This window comes from Aspergillus terreus, genomic scaffold (genome assembly GCF_000149615.1).
Source record: "Aspergillus terreus NIH2624 scaffold_11 genomic scaffold, whole genome shotgun sequence".
NCBI classification, from domain to species: Eukaryota; Fungi; Ascomycota; class Eurotiomycetes; order Eurotiales; family Aspergillaceae; genus Aspergillus; species Aspergillus terreus.
In genome coordinates this window covers 737,694-758,902 of record NT_165934.1, presented here as the reverse complement: position 1 = coordinate 758,902, position 21,209 = coordinate 737,694, and the positions used below count along the sequence as shown (strand labels likewise).

The 21,209-nt window shown below is 50.1% G+C and overlaps 7 protein-coding genes across 7 annotated transcripts; 3 read left to right on the top strand and 4 right to left on the bottom strand.

Moving 5' to 3' along the window:
- Positions 1 to 128: 128 nt before the first annotated feature.
- ATEG_07697 (lysophospholipid acyltransferase family protein) lies at positions 129 to 2,859 on the bottom strand (the record flags this gene model as incomplete). Its single annotated transcript, XM_001216318.1, has 6 exons — positions 129 to 297; positions 347 to 969; positions 1,017 to 1,695; positions 1,743 to 1,998; positions 2,047 to 2,265; positions 2,328 to 2,859. The coding sequence occupies 6 exons, from the start codon at positions 2,857 to 2,859 to the stop codon at positions 129 to 131; spliced, it is 2,478 nt and encodes an 825-aa protein (XP_001216318.1).
- A 1,784-nt stretch (positions 2,860 to 4,643) lies between these two features.
- ATEG_07696 (pantoate--beta-alanine ligase PAN6) lies at positions 4,644 to 5,678 on the top strand (the record flags this gene model as incomplete). Its single annotated transcript, XM_001216317.1, has 1 exon — positions 4,644 to 5,678. The coding sequence occupies one exon, from the start codon at positions 4,644 to 4,646 to the stop codon at positions 5,676 to 5,678; it is 1,035 nt and encodes a 344-aa protein (XP_001216317.1).
- Positions 5,679 to 6,330: 652 nt separating this feature from the next.
- Positions 6,331 to 7,365, bottom strand: ATEG_07695 (phenylacetaldoxime dehydratase family protein; the record flags this gene model as incomplete). Its single annotated transcript, XM_001216316.1, has 1 exon — positions 6,331 to 7,365. The coding sequence occupies one exon, from the start codon at positions 7,363 to 7,365 to the stop codon at positions 6,331 to 6,333; it is 1,035 nt and encodes a 344-aa protein (XP_001216316.1).
- A 747-nt stretch (positions 7,366 to 8,112) lies between these two features.
- ATEG_07694 (uncharacterized protein) lies at positions 8,113 to 9,143 on the top strand (the record flags this gene model as incomplete). Its single annotated transcript, XM_001216315.1, has 4 exons — positions 8,113 to 8,306; positions 8,523 to 8,623; positions 8,805 to 8,873; positions 8,926 to 9,143. 4 exons carry the CDS (start codon positions 8,113 to 8,115, stop codon positions 9,141 to 9,143), a joined length of 582 nt encoding a protein of 193 aa, XP_001216315.1.
- A 399-nt stretch (positions 9,144 to 9,542) lies between these two features.
- ATEG_07693 (uncharacterized protein) lies at positions 9,543 to 10,935 on the bottom strand (the record flags this gene model as incomplete). Its single annotated transcript, XM_001216314.1, has 6 exons — positions 9,543 to 9,594; positions 9,814 to 9,875; positions 9,927 to 9,959; positions 10,118 to 10,206; positions 10,255 to 10,276; positions 10,435 to 10,935. 6 exons carry the CDS (start codon positions 10,933 to 10,935, stop codon positions 9,543 to 9,545), a joined length of 759 nt encoding a protein of 252 aa, XP_001216314.1.
- A 1,369-nt stretch (positions 10,936 to 12,304) lies between these two features.
- Positions 12,305 to 13,785, bottom strand: ATEG_07692 (uncharacterized protein; the record flags this gene model as incomplete). The annotated part of the gene is made up of 5 exons (XM_001216313.1): positions 12,305 to 12,518; positions 12,574 to 12,841; positions 13,052 to 13,415; positions 13,482 to 13,500; positions 13,598 to 13,785. 5 exons carry the CDS (start codon positions 13,783 to 13,785, stop codon positions 12,305 to 12,307), a joined length of 1,053 nt encoding a protein of 350 aa, XP_001216313.1.
- Positions 13,786 to 17,203: 3,418 nt separating this feature from the next.
- On the top strand, positions 17,204 to 20,538 carry dbp7 (putative ATP-dependent RNA helicase; the record flags this gene model as incomplete). Its single annotated transcript, XM_001216312.1, has 3 exons — positions 17,204 to 19,509; positions 19,641 to 20,276; positions 20,319 to 20,538. The coding sequence occupies 3 exons, from the start codon at positions 17,204 to 17,206 to the stop codon at positions 20,536 to 20,538; spliced, it is 3,162 nt and encodes a 1,053-aa protein (XP_001216312.1).
- Positions 20,539 to 21,209: the final 671 nt, after the last annotated feature.

Sequence of the window (21,209 nt, the reverse complement as noted above, 5' to 3'; positions counted from 1 at the left end):
TATGCTAGTTTAGTAATAGGATAACCTATACAATGAGACGAATCGGGTATACACAGCGGGTAGCAATATTTACCAAGCGTGGTGTCGCCAATCCACACTTATGAGTCCAGGACTATCGGACAGTAGAATCAAAGCTTGGGTGTCGCAGTGATTTCCTGTCTGCGCCTCTCCCGACTCAAAATGTCGGCATCATCGGGCGATTCCGGTCTGGCGGCACTTGCGAACAACGTGCGGCCGACCTTGTCGGACAGTGTGAGCACACGCGAAGAGACCGTGGCTCCATCACGGCGATTTTTTCTGCGCTCGTTAGTACAGCTGGACCGAATATAATAGGAAGTGGACTCACCCTTCACGCCGGCACTGAGCTATGCGTTCTGTAAAGTCCCAAAGACGGCCATGAGGCAGAAGCTTGTCCGTGTCTGGATCGCGCTCCGGAGTCCATTCAGGCGCCAGTTTCATTAAGGTAGAAGATCCGGATCCCTTATCCTTAGCAACAACAATGATTCCCTCTTCGACGAAGCGTTGGTACGAATTTTTCAAAGCCTCCTTATTCACAGCTTCAAAATAAGAGAGATCGCCTTGGTGATAGAGGGTTTTCCCAAGCTGGATATATGAGTCAGGGATGCGGCCGTGCGGGAATGTTGTGGGAAGACTTACGAGCTGCGCGTTGTTCTCCGCCTTCTTCATATCGATCCAAACATCCTGGGGTCCATCTCGTGGGGGAGTGAGGCCCAGGAGCGACACGGTGCCAAGCCACGAGGCTTCGATAAAGGGCCAAATCAGGAAGCAGTAGAAGTCGTAATTTTCTCTTCCACATTGACGCTCTGCTTGGCTCAACTCGACGAATTCGGGTTTGCCATCACTGTCTCTTGTGACAGCGATCACGTCGTCTTCCTCCAGGCCCCTGATGGTGTTGTCCAGATTTGTTTCCAGACCTTCAGGAGGGAAGATAAACTCGCCACGGAAGAGCTGAGTTGATTAGCGGCATCATGTTAGGGGATGTGTGGTGAACGAACCCGAGACAGGAAGAGAACCTGAGAATGCAGCTCCTCATAGGAGATTCTTTGGTTTGTGGGCCCTCCGCCCTGTTTGATCTTGGTATACATAGCTGCAGACACCAATGCTTCCGTAACGAACAAATGAATGGTCATGTTGCGATAGAATGAGAGCAAAAAGCGATCCACTGCGTAATAGGTCGGCTCGACAAGTCCAGCAATCATACCCACCAGTTGGGGCCCAAGAACATCGAGGGCACGATCAACAACTACCTCCGTGGGATATCTATAGAAGTGCGCGACGCGCCCTCCTTTCGCTCGAACTCTGTCACAGAGCCACTCGACACGACGGACCAACTCAGCCTTGCCCACCCCACGGCCGCGAAGAGTCAGCAGCACAGTTCCAACCAAAGCGGTAGGCATCATCACCGCCACGTTATTGATATCCGACAGCACCCGGTAACCCAGAGATCTCAAGAGTCGGCCTCGTTGCTCATAAGTCAGATTCTGAGCTCCGTTAGGGTTGATCTCGACCGAAAGACGCGTTAATTGCTGGTTGATGAATTCTCTCAAGCTCCATGGCTCGTGGAACCGAACATCAACGCGGCCCAGTTTCAGGGATAGGACCGAGGAAGATGAGAGCAGATCGGCTAGATTTTCCTTCCGTTTGGGGGTACCGAGAAGTTCACTGGCATAGGAGCTATCGGATTTTAGTAAGGGGAGGTACAAAAGCTCTGTAGGACTCACTCAGTCTCAATGACTTTGTCGTATTGAGTGCTGACTGGGCATATGATGGTATCTTCAACGCGACCAGACAATAGGCTGTCGACGATGAACCGGAGGATACCATATTTCGGACCCAGCAGCTTTCCGGTTCTGGACCGTCCACCTTCAATGAAACATTCGAAGTTAAAGCCTTGTTGGAGCAATGTGTCGACATACGCCTGGACGACCGTGTTGTAGAGAGGATCATTGCCAAAGCTTCTCCTAATCCACATGGCACCTATGGTAGTTAGAATGGTCCGATTTTTCATGGCACATGATAGCTTACCGGCGTGCTGCAAGAAAGGACCAAGGAGGGGGATGTTTAGGTTGTCGCCAGCCACCACCACTGGCAGACCAATTCCAAGACGATAACATATAATTTGTAGTGAAACATAATCGACGTGTGACTTGTGGCAAGGGAGAAAAACGATCGACTGTTTCTTCTTTGCTGCGTCCTCGGCAACACGCTTCAAACGCAGGACTTCTTCACTCGACACATGAATGCCTGCAATGTGATGGTTAGCTCTAATGTTCTCAGAACACGATGAGACCACCTGTAAGATGCACCTTGATGGTACGCGCGGGTAAGAAGCTGGGTGCACAGATAATACGCGCCCCGAATGAATCGTTTGCTCTCCATTTTGCAGATCATATTGTCCAACATGCTGTCGACCACCACCATCAGATTATTTCGGAGCTCATTTCGACGCGCGTCCCGCCGGAGCGGATCCAAGAGGCCTTCTTTCTCTTCGACGACCAATCGTGCCTCTGCCAACTCGTGCACTTTGGATTGAAGTAGCGGGCTGTCAACGATGGACGACTTCATGCGCTCCGTAAAGCCCGAGTAGAATATTGGCTGTCCGATCACATTGTCATAGGCGCGCCATCCCGTTCCCTGCATATGGGCGCTCACTTCTCGTAGGAATTCGAACGGGTTCTCGCGAAAGCGAGCCATATGGTGCACCAGGTTCCGCTCCATGATCTGGTCGTCCTGCGGCTCGGGGCCTCCGGTGAAGCCACTGGGGTGGATTGTGAGCTGATCGCCCACGATCTCCAGATCGGGAGCGGACTGCTCAACGGGAGCTTTTTTCGGCGGCATGGTCGCTGGGGGTGATGGAATAGAGCGGAGCGGGGAGGAAAGGAGGAGACGATGGCGAGGGGGTGTGGATCGCGGAGGAAGGTGTATGGAGGATTAAGTATGGGTCAATCAGGAACAGATAAGGGAAGACAATCCAGGGCCATTAACGAAGGGATACCGAGGAAGGAGGAGGAGGACGAAGAGTCCAGCATGACCGTTGGTGCGAGTCTAACTAGCAGGTCGGATGGTTACTAGCGACTTCCCAACAAACCGCTTGATTCCCGCGGGAGTTTCCCCAGAGTTGCTTGCTAGCTCCGCTTTGGGAACCTCGGATGTCGATCACGTGGCGTTCCCTTCGGTTAGCCAAGGACTTTATTTGCTCTTTAGTAACGTCAACAACAATACATCATCTACCTCGATCTCATAAGGGTCCAAATGACTCCGAACAACTTGAAACGGATCGCCGCCATACGAGAGAATAGACGCTTGTTTCTTCAACAAATTCGAGAATCTTGTTGCATGGTGCATTATTGTTGCTAAACTCGATGCTCTGATCTTCCGACCTCGCAGTAAGAACAATCAGTCCTTTGCGTCAGTTGCGTGATGCCGATAGAGACTTTCCATGGTGTTCCTAGCCTCTTTCTACCTGACGCACGATCCCTATGTTGATACCAGACGGTTGGGATGAGCATATCAGACTTGAGCAGTGACTCCCCTCCAACAACATCCAGTGCACCCCCATATACCTCCCAACCGACGGAGAAGGTGGACTACAGGTTCGATCCTTCATATCTTGGTCGTCTTTCCCTGCGCCTGTTCCCCAGACAGCCGCTCTATCTCTCTTGCTTCTTCCACATCCGAGTCTTCCATTTCGGTTTCGTATGCTTTCAGGTGCTCCGGGATCTCCTCGTACTTTGCATCACGGTCGTACAGTTCCTCCAATTGCAGAGTGATCTCATCTGGAACATCGTAATTGATGCGGAATAGATGGCCATCCAGGCACAGTGCATCCGGCGCGACAGATGGCATGTCCGGGGCTTCGACCCCGGGTCGCGGCAAGTCGTCTTTTGTGACCATCGCGAGGTTTGGGTTATTTGAGTAGTTAGAGAGTGAATAAGTTTCCTGTGGAAGGTCAGATATTGATCTGCACTCCGGACTCGAAATCGGTGGTAGATTTTGTTAGCGTCGATGGGAAAAGAGAAGACATGGGACAGGCGAATCTGTTAAGCCACACTAAGCTTTCGATGCAACCATCAGCTGACACATGCCAAATAGTCTTTTATCCAGCAACTCGGCCAAAAGATACCGTCTAGTAACACTACTGCCTGCAGGTAGGTAGGTACTCCGTATGTACACTTGGTTACGACACACGTGACGCCAAGACCGGTTGTTACCTAAGCAGCTCTTGGGCCGCGGGACATCATTATCGTGAAATGTACTCCGGAGGCATCGGCTCATCTGCAACATCACCACTCATCTCCTCCTTCTACTGTAACTATCCAGTCGCCATCCCTGGCAACATCCCTGCGCGGACAGCTCTGGCGTCACTGCGGTCACCCGTGCCGGTTAGTCTCGAGCCGCCGTCGCTCCACTGTGGGACGCCGGACAACACTTCACCACCGACAATTTTCGGTCCGACTTGCACATGAATCTCCCTCCCTGTCTGTAGATATTAAAGCCTCCGAGATGTTTCGCTGGACGAGGCGTCTCTCCGGTATGGTCTGATCTCCTCAGTTGATTCCATAGCGCCTCTAACCGTACATTTTCCTCCAGCCGCCGCATCCCTCCTCCGCCGCCCCTCCGTCATGACCCAAACCCTCCGCCAGTACTCCTTTCAAGTCTTTCGCGATGTCCCGCCCCTTCGACAGTTCCGACGGCAGCTCCTACTGGACCAGAAGACCGTCGGGTTCGTCCCGACCATGGGAGCCCTTCACGAAGGCCATCTCTCGTTGATCCGACAAGCCGCGGCAGAAAACACCGACGTCTTTGTGAGCATTTACGTCAACCCGACTCAATTCGGCGTCAGCGAGGATCTCTCCAGCTACCCTCGCACATGGGACAGTGATGTCGCAAAATTGGAGGACCTGAACACCGAACTAGCGCGACAGGGACCCAACACAGGTCGGGTGACGGCCATTCTGGCCCCCACCTCCAAAGTCATGTACCCCACCCTACCGCCTTCGTCGGAGATCGATGGAGACGGCTCGTTTGTCACCATCACCCCCATCTCTCGGAGGTTGGAGGGCGCATCGCGGCCCGTTTTCTTCCGTGGTGTCGCGACCGTCTGTATGAAACTGTTCAATATTGTGGGCGCCGACCGAGCCTACTTCGGCCAGAAGGATGTGCAACAGACGGTGGTCATCAAGCGCATGGTGAAGGACTTTCATGTCGACACGGAAATCCGCATCGGCAACACTGTCCGCGAGCATGATGGGCTCGCCATGAGCTCGCGGAATGTGTACTTGGGCGCGAGAAGACGTGCGGTGGGCCTCGTCCTCTATACCGCCTTGAAAGCAGCCGAAAATGCATACACCTCCGGCAAGGTTGCCCGCAATGAAATCCTGGAGGCGGCCAATGCGGTCACCTCTCAGGTCCTGGCGGAGCAGCAGGCGCTGACGCCAGCGGAGAGAGCGCTCTTTGAGGTCGACTATATCTCCCTGGCTGACCCCGAGAGCTTGGATGAACTAGACGTTGTTGATCCCTCGCGCGGCGCCATCCTGAGCGGAGCAGTCAAGATGGCTCCTCTTGAGGAATCCAAGGCGGGAGAAGACTGCGGTCTGGGCGATGGAAAGGTCCCGGTGAGGTTGATAGACAATTTCATCATGAAGCCTCGTGCCTAGAGTCAGAGGATGGCTATGGCTTGTGTAATACATAATGAGGAGACCATAAAAGCATTGTATATCTAGGAGATTCAGAGTATATAGAAGATCATACAAGAGAATAATATCAAAAAATACATATGTACTTGATTTTCTAGGACTAATAAGCTCCCTCAACATAAGTAGGCTCAATCTTGCGACGATAATGGACGATCGTGCTGGTAAGGTTGATAAAAAAAACTACAGGAAACTGCAAGTCCAGATAAAATTTGGCTATTTTATGGCGACCTGGACTTTTCCCTGCAGCCCCTACTCTTTCGAGTTCATATATGTGGAAGAGATACCATCATCTGCAATCACAACCTAATCAGCCACCAAGATTGGATGTATGGTCCTTGACGATCCGTTTGGAAGACAGAAGTCTTTCCAGTCTGGAAGGACCCCTGTTTGTAATAAAGTCATCAAATATACTTCGCAACCTGCTTGCAGATCGTGTCTGGCCATAGTACAGTCGACTTCCAGTCATTGCAAGCCCCTCCGTCCAAACCATCTCTAGTGATAGTCATAAGTATGGTGAATTCCATAAGAAAAATCCGTACATTAACCACAATCGTGCAATAAATTGAGGCGTAAGGAACTTCAACAGACATTCAATTCATCATATCTAGTTGGACTATTTCTGGAAAGCAGGATGATCCACGTAGGCCAAAAATCCCGTCCCTTCATGACACCCGATATATTCTGCGCTGATGTCGTCTGCCTTCAGAACTCCTAAATCAACCCATAAAAGCAGATCTCCTCCCTCCATATCCCCCTTTGGACCATAAGCCTGCATAAATTTCCGTCTCAACTGCACATGGCTCTTGTATTTTCGCCCAATCCGCTCCATGCAGGAAAGATCTAGGAAATACAGAAGCTGCAGCTTTCGTTTGGCATTCAGGGCCGCATTGAAAAAGGGCACAGCTGGCGCCTTGTCCATGGATCCACTTTGGGGATCATGGCAGAGTCGAGCAGAGACAACTCCATCCTCAATGGGCGCCTTCAGTGCGGTTGTGAGCCATTCGGTCGTCAAGTTGTGGAAGTTTTCCATCCAGTAGTCATGTTCCACGCTACCCATGGCTGAATAGTCTTGTCCCTCCACCACACAGCACAGGTTATCCGGGAAATTCTCCATCGACACACGTCCAAGTCGAATGTTTTTAGTCGATTTCCGAGGTGGTAGCACTGGTGGTTGGATTGGGGTACTGAGTTTGTCAAGCTCTGTCGCATCTTCAAGTCGATCTCTGTAGGAACCCCAATACCCGGTCTTTTCGACCAAAGGCTCAAAAGAGCCTACATGTGCAAATCCATTAGGCGCTTTTTGATTCGTCTCGAATAAGACTCGAGAATGAGCAAAGCGCAGGCTTTCTCGCCAAAAGCCTGCGTTGTCGGGAAGCTTGGACCAAAAAGCGGCCACCTTGGGGCTGCACCACCAGGCTCTGTAATCCTCCGGCGTTTTCCAGTAGCCCATCCAGACTTTGCTCCGACAGTCTTCCAATTCAAAGTCGTCATGCTCCATCACTTCGACTGGAACACTCGCTTCTTGAATCAGATCGTTGAACTCGGATGCCAGAGCAGACTTGGACGCATTAGGCTGTAGCCCATGGTATTGGCATCCGAAGACGGCAAGCAAGAATGGGCTTGCTTTATTGAATTCAGCTCGCAGCATGATGTCGATTGTTGAGTAAGCAAGCAGGAGACGTGAGGAAGTCTTGAAGGAATTTTGAAGGAGATGAACAACAGACCGGGAAAGATGATAATATCTTAGCAATCTGATTGATATCAAATGGACAAGAGGGTTGGAATGCATCTACAATCCCCCTAATCTTATAGTATTCACTTCCATGGTGATGCAAAGGAATGCTCCCTAAAAAAAGGCCCAAAGTTTGGGTCGAATCCAGATAGGATATTCGGGTCGGCTGTATACAACGAACAGCCAGAGTCGGGGAATTCGTTCACCCTATCACATACCTGTATCCTGTAAAATAAGGCACCGTAGATAGGATAATCGGACCGATCATGTTCCCCACCAAAGCTTAATTGCCACGCGATAGTAAAGATCGACGTCGGAGTACTATCTGCTGCCCCCACATTTATCAGATCCCGGACGAGGAAAGGTTTCCTGTAAACTCTATATTGTACATGTGTTCTGCATATTACACCCTATCTCTCTTCCCTCAAAAATGAACTAGCGGTCGGAAATACACGGTCCGTAGAGGCCGGCCGGTACAAATGGCAGATGCAAGCTTGCTGAACCGAAGAACATGTTGAAAGAATATGTGAGCGAATAGCTGACCCAGTAATGGAGAGCTCCACGAAATCGACAAGATAAATTGACGGTTGTGTCGACAATAAAGTCGTGATCACTCTCAAATATCTTTCCACCCGTCCATGAAGCAAGATCTGCCATATCAACATGTCCAACATGTCCATCCACGGCCGGTCTATTGAGGAGACCATCAATGTTCCTGCACTACACTCGGACTCGCATGTCTTCAAAACCCAGCTGAAAGCTTCCGAGAGGAATGGAGGGCATCTTGAAGAGCTCCGTCAAGAAATTAGGCAGCCTGAAAATGCAATGGCGCGAACGATGGGCAACCCTACTCCAATGTCAGTTGAACAGATCCAAGTAGTAATGCTATGCTGACGTCGTCACTCCCAGCGCGCTAGCAGCTTTTGTGCTGACAACAACACCCGTCTCTTGTGCTTTAATGGGCTGGAGAGGGGCTGGAGGTGGTGGAATCGGCTTGAGGTAATGTGACCCTTCAGCGCAGGAGCTCTAGTAGCTCCGTGACTTGAAAGTTAACTGAGTTAACTAATTGACAGCGCTGCAATGATCATTATGGGTGGCTTGACGGTGTGGGTTTGCGGGATCCTTGAATTTAGTCTCGGCAATATCTTTCCGTCGGTCGTGTTCTGCGTCTTTGGTACGTTCCTTCTTCCTATCATTAGTGCTGATGAACAGCAATGCTCACACGAGAGATCAGGTGGATTCTTTAGTACTTTCGGCTGCACTATGGTGCCATTCTTCAATGCGGCGGGTATGTTCAATACCAAAAGCCTCTTGAAAGTACAGTACCTAAGATCAACTGATTTGGCAATAAACAGCTCCGTATTCTGACAACGGGCTAAACACTGTTGCTGGACTATCAAGCCCTGAGTTCCAGAACACATATGGTAAGTTTATGACCTGTAACCTACTCTGCGCCATCCTGGCTAATTAGTTTAGCATTCCTCTTCGTGTCTATGGACATCATGATTTTGTTTTTCACCATTTGCTCCTGTCGGATCAACGTAGTCTTTGTGACTCTCTTCGCGTCCCTGTTCATGGTATTTGCTTGCTTGAGTGGGGCTTATTGGAGACTCGGACTTGGGGATACCACTATTGGCATTCGCCTTACCATAGTAAGAATACTTACACTCTGGAGCAATAAGTTTTGCTTCTGACTGACAATCTGAATAGGGCGGAGGAGCTTCCCTTTTTGTTTCCAGTATAACGGGGTGGTATCTGCTGTTCGTTCAGCTGCTGGATTCTGTTGGATTTCCTCCGATTTTGCCTCTTGGCGATCTCACTCGGTTCTGGAGTCGTTAAAGTCTAAGTGGTGCTGTAGGATCCGGTGGATGGCTAGGGTCACTCAATTTTGTGTACTTGCAACCGTTGCTTGTAGTTGTTGCTTAAGTTGATGCTTGAACGAGGTATTCGCTTTGATGGTGGTGTGATGCTTCCTTGCATATGCTCCGAGACTTTTCTGTATTAACTTACGTGTATTTTGGCATACGTACTTAATTATCTAGGACGCTCGATGGCCTACTCTTACTATAGTATTAGTCCTCGCGCTTTCGGCTTCAGAGACGGCAGCTCAAACTTTTAGCGGAAATTGGATTCTGAGCTAGACAGCTATATTTTAGTTTTTAAGTAGCCTTTTTATAGTTAAAGTACACTAGAAATCCGATATCCAAGTTCAGTATATCTACTTTAGAGAAAAATAGTGTAAGATAATTTACGACTTGTAGAGCTTTATATATTGCTTATGCAGTTGTTTCACTTTATCGGTACGATCATGCTTTTTCTGTATGGTGTCTTTCTTGATATAAGCTCTTAGGACATGTTACATACCTACCTAGGTAGGTAGTTATTTGCTGCGTAACGCTCAAGACGTTTAAGTTTTCGGCATCAAGCTAAGTAAGGGTTCAGAGTCCTATTTCTACTTCACCTAGGCCTCAGCTTACTAGGTAGTAGGGAGTTTCCTTAATAAACTGTGTCTGAAGTCAGGTTAGATAGGGACTTCCCGATTAAGAAACTCCTAGAGTTAGTAAAACTCCCAGAGTTCTATAAATACTACTACTAGTACTTAAGGTAGTAAAGGAAGCATCAAATAGTATTAATAATTAAATACTAAAGAGGGTACCTAATATCATACCCTACTGGATATAGGCAGTGATCCGGGCAGATGGCCAGTACAAAAAGCATCAGATTCAAAAAGATTCAACATGCCGAATATTGAGTTCCCTAAACGGGTTAGTAGTAATACGACTGTATTCAAACTTTTAAACGTACCAGTGAAACAGCGTCTAGGGCACTTTCTGGAGTGTATACGTCAAGTGCCCCGAGAACTGGATGGATTTCTCTAATGATAACTATGCATCGCGTACGATATGCCTCAGATGTTGTCAGTCTTGTTATTAACATGGTTCTCAGGGGTGCGCCAAACGATGGAGCAAGTGGACCTTATATCACGTCTCCAGCAAGCTTCTCCATCTGGTAGACATTGGTGATCTTGGTGGCTGTGGCCCAATAGGGAGCAGGTAATGGGGGTAGATCATATGGCGCCTTCAGACGGCTGTTCTCGTAGACGCTTCGATTGGACGGCAGCCCGGGAATGCGGACTAGAGAAGTGTAATATCCCACGTTCTGGAACTGTCGAGATAGAGTAGTTTCCTGATTGGTCAAGTCGAATCCGCGAAGATTGTTGACCTGCGGAGAAATGGACACGAGAAGCTTCCTTATCTGGAGTACAACCAGTCCATGCGGCCCATCCAAACAGATACTGACGTTAGAGGATTCGCGTGCGAGTGATGGGACCCGGGAGGAGAGAATAACTTCATCTTGGAGAATATGGAAGGCGTTTTCAAAGATCTCGCGGTTGTAATCTTGAGTCCAGGAGGTGTTGAAATGGATAGCTCCGGGCCCGTAGTGTTTGAGCACGTAGATGGCGGGAAGACGCAGGACATCGCCCATGCCGATCCAAAACAAGGGGAGGAACCCCCTCGATCTCATGCTTTTGGATAAACTCGCCGAAGGGAAGGAGAATATCTCTAGGAACTTCCATGGCCGGCTCTCTGGCTCAGGGCATTAGAGTGTCTATCGCCTGAGCGGAGGCTGCTTCTCAGAAGGGCGAATTATTCAACTAAAAGGTAGGTGTGCGGGAAGGTATTGAAATAGCCATTGGCATCAATAGATCTCCCCGCTATGCACTTAATCTACATTGAAATATATCCCAACCAAGCTGCAGACAACCAATGGACCGACGCAACCATATTCTCTAACTAATTCTCACGCGTTTGCAAAATCAGTGGCTTGGCATGATCTGCCGGTGAGGCGGGAAAGACCTCAGTGGCGGCCTTTTTCGTTTCTCCCAGCAAGGGTTCTTGGTGGGTTTACGTAGAGCTGGTAGATCCTCTCCTGTGCAGTAGCACCACGCAAGCACAGCGATCCTGAGGCAAGATCTCATCAAATGAGCCTCAATCCAGAAGATATTATGGAGTCGGTACTTCAATAGAGCCGACATCCATCATGTATATAAGCTCTCGAGTTCAAATAAGAATAGTACAATTAATCTTCCTCTGAATTCACGACGACCTTTATACTCTCTAGTATTCTATTGTTAAAGGAAGCAATGTATAGCACAAACTTTCCCAGGGCTCTGTGTTTTCTCTGTGTGCTCCACACGCTACTGATAGTATTTGGCAGTGGTTGGTGTTCAGCAAGTGATCTTCTGTTTGAGCGGTTCCCCAACCAGTTATCATCATGCAGTATTCAACTAATCTTGCTTGGTATGAGCGCACATTGTGGTCAACTAGAACCTCTCCATTAGGCTGTTGTTCTCTGGCCACCGGAAGTACATCGATAAAGACTCTTGTCTTTGCAGTCCCTAGCTTACACTTCACGAAGTAGAAAGGAGGCTTTCTGGGATGAATCCGGATATTTTCAGTTGACGACACTTTGATATTCCATTGACTTTGACTATGGGAGCTGACTTCACATTCTTTATAGGCACATCATTGGCAGTGGCTGAATGTTTTATACTCCTAATCCAGTCCCGTGTCCCACCTCTATGAAACCTTTAACTTCGGGATCCATTAGCAAGATGATGGTGTCTCATTCAAAGCGTTCTCCAATCGTATCAAACCAAGCTTGAGCATGTCATCGGGATACGAAAATGTAATTCGGTACCATCCAGTCTGTCCACTCTCAGGGAGAAAGTTTTCTCCATTTCCGACATAAACATTATTGTTACGGCATATCTCCAGGAAGCACTCCGGTCTAGCAGTCGAATTAGGAAGGAGCCGGGCCCAAACAAAGAGTCCTGCATTTCTATTAAGTTGTATCAGCGAGGGCAATTAGAAGAGCCTATGGAGGAAAGCAAGACCGACCCTTGATCATAATACTCAATGCCCTTATTCCGAAGCCAGTCAGTGACTGTACCGTAGGCCTCCCCAAGTCGCCGCTTATTTTCGTCGAGGAAATCACGCGTCGTGTCCGTGTCATTGAGGAGACGGGCCCACATGTCTTGGACAAGGTAGGAGGGCCAGGAGAAAAGGCTAACGCATTGCTCATGTTAGACACAGCCTTGATTACAGGAAAGGGCGTACTTACTTCACACCGTAAGCAGCTTGGATCAAATCCTCATTACGGGAATGCAGAACACCCAGTCGAAGCCCACTTGCTCCAAAATCCTTACTCATTCCATACAGGACATGGACGAGCTTAGGATCAATAATGTCATCCAGATCAAGGGAAAGAACCGAAGTAAAGTTGGGGGCGTTGCTCCCGGGGTTGCTGAAGACGGTGTTCGCGTAAATCTCGTCGGAGATAAAGTGGATTTTATGTTTACCGCAGAAGCGTGCGATGGCGATTAATGCGTCTTTAGACTAGAACAATGTAAGCAATCGAAGGTATATATTGTTGGACGCGGAGGGATCATGCTAACATAACAGCGTCCGAGTGGATTATGCGGGCTGTGAAATTCTCGTCAGTCATCCATTCCAAATCCAAGAAAGTGATTCCGTAGTAACATACTTCGCAATTACTACACCTCGAATCGTTGTCTTATTTGTTGATTCCGTATACATACTCCAAGTCCGTTCCAGGGAATCATTGATTGCTGTCGCATCGAATACCTTGTCGAAATTGTAGGTCTCATTATCCCACACAAAAGACGCAGGGAGCAGCTTGCCTTGGCTCCGCAGTCGCGTATCTGTCGGAAAGCCGTTATATAGAGGTTGAGGAATGATGATCCCCTCATCATCGCTGCACGTGTTCCATGCGATCGAGTCAATCAAAGCAGTAACACCTGAAGCAATGATGATTTCACTTTCATTAACCGGCTGACGCGGATCGAAATAGGCATTAAAGAATTCTGCAACAGCTTTACGAAGAAAGGGAGAGCCAGCAGCTCCCTGACCGTAGGTTAAATGATAGAGCGGGTCGATGACGAACTGTTATTGCAATAAATTAACAAGTGAATCAGATAGGGAGAGAGAAAAAAAAAAAAAGTATTTTACACTTGTATCCAGAAGATTTCTGAGTGTCTTCTGCATCAGCCAGGTTTCGGCGAGACCTAAATTGATGCTTTAAAGCCTTAGGGATTGGTCTTCGTGTGTTGGAATAGATGACGTACATTCCGTCGGGAGATATTCCATCATATGGTCTGGAGAGAACATCCCTGCTAAGGCTTTTCCAACCCTGATTGTAGTAAATTGCATTCTCTGCCCGAGGCGACAAGTAGTCCGTCTGAAGGAACTGGGTGGCTCCAGTATGCGAGAAGCAGATGAGGAGAGTAAGAGACAGATTATATAGTGTCCACATTGTGGTAAGCACAGGAAAAGTAGAGGGGTTGTGCACAAATTCCTAACTCTTCGCTAGCATGTAGAGTACTTTGAGGCGGCAGCACTATGATATATACCAGCTATTTTGTGGATTAATACTTTTGCGGGTTTGTTCGTTCGATAATAATCAGCGGTACATTTCAAATATGCATGCAACGTTGATATTTATTCGGCAGTTATACTACCCTATGTATCATCAGCATTCTATCCCTTTCTGAATCCGGGGACATTAAAACGAAATGATTTGCCGTCCGAATCTGTCCAGTGATGGACTTTGATTCCGCTCCTCCCGTCAATACGTCGCTCTACTGTGCATCCACTTCGTGTTCTCGTGAAGCACTGATCAGAGTGCAGCAGCTTTAGTACATATTTAATAGCTGATGATAGTTTTACAGATTATTTCATCATACATGTACAGGCGAGTGGTCAAGCCGAACGGCTCTAGGTCCCCGTGTAGGAAGTGTTCCTACATAGCATCTAGGACGTCATCTGAATGCGCAGAATAAATTCGGTGTGACATATAGCATCATGTAGCCTTCAAGTTGCTAACTAGGAATGCCAATTGCGAATGTGCATGGTAGCGTGCTGAATGCACTCCTACTTACATGATCTGACAGATGAAGCCATACTTGTTAGAGCAGTCCAAGACAAACTGAATAAGATAATTTGCCACATATGGCCAACTATATACTATGGTATCAGATATATCGGCAATCTAGCCTTTGAGCAGCCACAGAGGCCAGAACTTCGGAACTAGGTGAACTAATGTTATATACCATGTGTCTTGGTGTTAGGTTCCATTGGAACAGTATCTATACCAATGCGTGACGCAGGACGTCCAGGACAGAGACTACTCGACAGATGGACTACTCAAACAATCAGGCGTGCCCTCCTCTTTGAGAGCTCATGTGGGCAGTACCATGGGAAGCCAAATAGGTGGTTAAGAAGGGCACGGTATGTGGGGATGAGTTTGAAAAAGTCAAGGCATGCAACCCGGAGGCATAAGTAGGCCGAGCTTTGTGGTTTTCCTAAATAGAACCCTGATGGTGCATGCTGTATGGCTGCCAATGCCGATGGTCCAGGCAGAATCTCTTTCAGATAGTTTCATGCAGTGATACATGCCGAGCCATAATGATCCTGCCTTTAATAGTTGCGGTTTGCGATGGAGCCTTACAGGCTAATAAGGTTGTATGGAAAAATCAACACTGAATAGGCAGACCCAAAGCATTCCGGAATATTTCGGTCAACTATTGCTGCTGTGCAACTATCGGATGGCCGCGGTCTTTGGTTGCACGGAGCTGCTGCCCCTTCTTCAATTAGAAGATAACTTAGGTACCGAGACTGACAAAGGGAGACACCATTTATATAATCCTTCGGTTTTATAAATGCAGTTGCAGATACCTAGTCCAATCAAGAAAGTATATAATTACCAAATAGTTAAAGGTTGCGCGGGAGTTTCGAGTATATTCCATCCCTGCTTCTAGCACCTCTGATAGCTACTACAAACCCCAGTGGCAATTTTGTTAGGGTCACCTACCCATCTGCGTCTTTAGAAGAGCAGACTATACATTCCACTTAGCAAGGGGAAGTTACAATAGTTGCACAAGCATTCTAATATTCTACTGCAGGCCGTAGAATACCTGGCCCCATTCTTATGAGAAACACTCTGTTCAGAGTAGCATATTATCTATCTGCTGTTTGTACCGCAACTGGCAAATACCAGTTCCCTTGCAGCGGACATTGTTGCATCATATTTCTATATAATTAATACATTCCGCTCGCAGGATTTTTGCAGATCATACTATAGACAACAGTATCTATACATACCCAACCTTGTTCAGCTCAAGGCTTTCTTCCTGTCCATCCACTTCATCTATTAATTGATCAAGTTACTTGAACAGTAAGTTAACACACTGCACGCAGTATACTAGAGCTTATAGAACGAAAATTAGCAATCCACCTCTTACACTTCTGGATCTAATTGTCAGTAGACCTAGTCCATCCCAATTCACGAAATGAAGGGCATCAAAGCCGCAAATGCTATCACATTTTCCCTGTGTGTGAGCCACATCTGCGTGGAGAATCAATGCACCATCCGATATCTGGATAGGCCAGGGAGCACAGCCCTGCACCCGGGCTAATTTCCAAAGTGGGAACATTGTCTATATCTCACAGCTTGCCTCTGATGAACATGTCTTTCTCTATAGAGACGACTACTGTAACGACATATACGATATAATTGATCCACCAGGCCGTATCGTGGTACCTTCTGAAACAATCGGCTCTTTCAATGTGAAGATCAGTGAGGTGACGACTAGACTGGAGTAGGTCGGGTTATAGGAAATATATATATTTGCGGTGAGGGTCTAGGCTATCTTTCTAAAGCCCGCAAACCTGCGCGGTTTGAATTCTAACCCTGCGGGTTGTACCCAACCCGCACCGCGTGCATCCCTGCTTATGGCTATAGTGTACTAGAAATCTAATATACAAGTTTAGCATGTTTTAGAAGATATTGTCTGGGATAACATACATTTTATAGAGTTTTATATATTGCTCGTGTAGTTGTTTGACTTTATTGGTATAATTATGCCTTTTCCGCACGGCGTCTTCGATATAATTTCTTGGAATATAGCTATTTGCTGCGTAACACTTAAGATGTTTGTGTAAGTTTTCAGTGTTCTGGAAAAAGGCCCTTTTTCTTATTGCTGGCCTACGACTCGGAGAGGGGAGTATATAGAAGTAAGAAAGATTTGTCTTTATAATAAGGAAAAATAGCATGTAGATTTGGAAGGATGTTTAGGTTGCATGCCAGGCAAAATGCTCAAAAAAGTGCTATGCCTTTATATTCTCCTCTGGGCCTGCCCTTAAGATTTGTTGTTAATGCCCTTAAATTTTGTTCTACTTAACTTTACTGATAGGGGCAAGCTGAATCCTGTCGTCGTCATGTTGAGGGGGTATTTAAGCGGACTTTTAGAAATATGGTTGAAAGTAGTGGTTGAACTACCCGCGTAAAATAGATGGGGGTTAGCGGCTCAGTGAGTACACGTGATAGCTCAAGAGCAAGGGCTAAGTTCTACGTGAGAGGTCATCCGTACAGTGAAATACTCGCTAAGCAGACCTCTTAGCGCCTTCACTAAAGCGGCGGTATCGTGAAGAGGAAGTCTACGGTCGTCCTAGAAAATCAAGTATGTATAATAGATACATGCATAACATACATAATACGGAGTAGTACTTCCATTGTCGTCGGGAGATGACCAAACAGGAAAGTAGGGCAAATCCTCAGGGCTCGGAAGCTGGTCGGCCCGAGAAAATTTCCTTCTACGGACTACAGTACAGCAACTGACGCCAGACGAAAAGCATCCATCGCAACCCCAACTTCCCAGTCCCAATCAATCAAAATGGCGGACGATGGAATGCTCTTAAATTTTACCTTCAGCGACGATGTCGTCAAGAAGTCCGAGCCGAAGCTGAAAGGCGGCACCTGGCGCGACCGACTGAGCGCAAAGAAAATCGCCCAACACCGCGCCCAGCCCCGAAAACCCAGCGACGGCACCGCCGCCCCGCGACCCGTGAAAAATCCCAACCGGATCCAGGTGTCAGGCACGCGGCCAGCGAAGCGACAGCGGACGGACGACGACCACGATGCGGGCCTCCGCGACCACGATCGCGCCGGGCAGTCTCAGCACCAGCACCAGCACCCACGGCAGTTCATCTCGTCGCTGTTCTCGAAGAACCCGCTCCCACGGAACGCAGAGGAACCCACCGACGAGGCCCCGGCCGAAGATGCGAAACCGACGAACGCACCTCTCATCGACGGCCTCGACACCTTCACCAACCTGGGGCTGTCGCCGACGCTCGCGGCGCATCTGCTCACGAAGCTCGAGCTGAAGGCGCCGACGGCGATTCAGAAGGCGTCCATCTCGCAGTTGCTCAAGGAGGAGAGCGATGCGTTCATCCAGGCTGAGACGGGTTCCGGAAAGACGCTGGCGTATCTGCTCCCGCTCGTCCAGCGCATCATGGCCCTCTCGCACCCTACGAATCGTACGGACGCCACGAGCACGACAGACGCCGAGGGCCAGCCGGTCGTCCACCGCGATAGTGGGCTGTTTGCCATTGTGCTCGCGCCGACTAGAGAGTTGTGCAAGCAGATCTCCGTCGTGCTGGAGGGACTGCTGCGATGTGCGCACTGGATCGTGGCGGGGACGGTCATTGGTGGTGAGAAGAAGAAGTCGGAGAAGGCGCGGCTGCGGAAGGGCTTGAATATTCTTGTTGCCACGCCCGGTCGACTGGCTGATCACCTCGAAAACACGCAGGCGCTGGATGTGAGCAACGTGCGGTGGTTGGTGCTCGATGAAGGGGATCGCTTGATGGAGCTGGGGTTCGAGCAGGAGCTGCAGGGGATCATCAAGAAGCTGGACGCCAGACAACGGCCCAGTCGCATCCCCGGGGTGCCTACGAAACGGACAACCATTCTGTGTTCGGCCACGCTCAAGATGAACGTGCAGAAACTGGGCGAGATGAGTTTGAAGGATGCGATCCATATCAAGGCCGACCCGGCGGATGAAGACGGCGACGCGAAGCCGAAGAACGACGACGAGTCCGCGTTCACCGTGCCGGCTCAGTTGAAGCAATCCTACGCCATCGTTGCAGCCAAACTGCGACTCGTTACGCTGACTGCTTTCCTGAAGCGAACCTTCATGCGAAAGGGGTCTGTGATGAAGGCCATCGTGTTTGTCTCATGCGCCGATTCTGTCGACTTCCATTTCGAAGTATTTACTAGGAAACTACAAGACTCCGACGAGAACGCGGAGGACAGTGACGCAAGCGACACCAAAGAGAAGCCCGCAGCGTTCACCCACAACACCATCGCGCGCGCCACAGCATTTTCCAACCCCTCGAACCCAGTCACCCTGCACCGACTCCACGGCTCTCTCCCCCAACACGTCCGCACCTCCACCCTTGCCTCCTTTGCGCGCAACAAAGACGCCTCCGTGCTGGTCTGCACCGACGTGGCTTCGCGCGGTCTGGACCTGCCCAACGTCGACCTCGTCATCGAGTACGACCCGGCCTTCAGCGCCGAAGACCACCTGCACCGTATCGGACGTACGGCGCGTCTGGGCCGCGACGGCCGCGCGCTGATCTTCCTCCAGCCCGGCTGCGAAGAAGGCTACGTCGAGATTCTCAAGCGCGGCTACCGCGACGGTGGCAAGGCGCTGACCCGCACCAACGCGGACGACATCCTCAAGCGCGGCTTCGGCGGCAATGTCGAGTCCGAGAACAAGGACTGGGAGGAAAAGGCGACGGACTGGCAGATGGACCTGGAACGCTGGGCGCTCGAGAAGCCCGAGTCCCTGGAGATGGCGCGTCGCGCGTACCAGTCGCACATCCGCGCCTACGCCACGCACGTCGCCAGCGAGCGCAGCATGTTCAACATCAAGGAGCTCCACCTCGGCCATCTCGCCAAGGCGTTCGCCCTGCGCGACCGCCCCAGCAAGATCAACGTGCCCGGCCTGCGCCAAGGAAAGGACGACACCAAGAAAGACTACAAGGCCGCGCGGGCCCCGGCCGCGGGCAAGAAGCGGAAGACCCCCGGCGGCCGCGACGACGATGACATCCCGGCTGCCGCCGACACCGCGAGCGCGGCGCAGAAGATGCGCGCCAAGATGAAGGAGCACATGGCGGGCGCCAGCGAGTTCAATCTCGCGTAGCGCGGCGCGAGAATTTGTAAATAGCATCCTCAGTAGATATCCCATAATGAGATCTTTCCGTCTTTGGACCCCGCCGCCAGCCAGTGCGTGTTTTGCACTTTGTAGTTGCGCTGTTTCTGCACCGTAGCGAGGGAGAACTCCTCGCCCGCAGCCGTGCCCGACGCAGCATCCGCATCAGAAGCAGACGCAGAATCCACCGCCCCAAACGCAACCGCATAGCACCCCTCCTTATGCCACTTCAGGACCGCAAGCTCCCTCAGCGTCTTCACCGCATAGACCCGCACCCGTGCATCCCACCCCGCCGTCGAAAAGACCCTCCCATCAGACCGCACCCGCAGCCCCTGCTGGCCGGAATGCTTCGTATCCACCTGCTTGAGCGGCGCACTCTGCACCGTAGACCCCAATGGAGGAATAGGATGCTTAACCAGCAGCGCATCCGCCGCGGACGAGATAAACTCACCCCCGGCGGGAACCACATCAATCGACAGAACAGGCTGCGTATGCGGCCGACAGAAGTAGAGCTTCACCCACTCCCAGACGGTCGTACTACCGCGCGAAAAGTCCTTCTCGCGCAGCGCCCCGTGGCAGCTAAACACGGCGACATGGCCGTCCTCGTACGCGGCTGCAACGGAGAGTTCCCCCGCGGGGGCCAGGACAAGCTGCACCGCCATCACCATGCCGGTTTGGACGGCGGTGTCGGCGGGGATGGTGCAGACGCGGCGTTCGCTGGGGAGATGGAAGAGGTCGATTGCACCGGAATTGAGTGCGTTTGGGACTGCGATGAGGGTGGCTGGTGGCGTTGAAGACTCGGTGTCCGCCGCGATGGAAACCATCGCAAAGGCGCAGAAGTTCAGCGCGTTGACGGGGAGCGAGTGCACCAGCCACGGCTGGCTTGGGGCCGTGGACGGCGATTGCGTCTGGCCGGCGACATCCACCGGGAGGCGCTTGTCAAGGGTCTGTTCGTCGTGCGCGCGGAACCGCCACATGCGCAGCTTGTGGTCTCTTCCGTGTCTGGTGATCGTTAGATGGTTTGGTTTACGGATAAGGATCGGGATAGAGAACGCACGTGTATACTTCTGTCGTCGCCGCGTCCGGGCTGAAACCCTTCACTTCGAGAAGAGCCCCATCGTGGGCCTTCCACGACGCGACCGGCCGCTTCGATACTAGATCCCACACGACGACCCAGCCATCGGCGTCGCCGGAGATCAGGCGGAGGTTCTGGTGGAAGATGTGCAGGCCATGGATGGGGGATGCGTGGCCGCGGAGTATGTAGATGGGAGTTGCTGGGGGGTGATGCTGAGGTGTTGATTCACTCATTTGCCATCAATACGTGGGAATGATCACCAGGCGTGTCTTTGGATGTTGTGAAGAAACGTCTATCTGTCGGTAGATGAAGTTGTTGTGGCGGATGTCAATCGGCGGCAGAAGTTTAGACGGCAGCCTTGGCATTTCATAATACGGTAGACTCGCTTAGCATTTAGAGAGCAGGATATAGTAACGTTTTCAACTACCGAACCACGAATTTTGTTGTATTTCCATACTTTTTATACAAAATGGCACGTTGTAACCTGGATTATCTCAGCCATTTCCATATCGCATGGGAAATTAAACAAAACCTAAGACAATATAAGACTCTGTACTTGATGATAATGCATAAGGTTCTAATCTGTTATCCGAACCAACTATCTATATACCT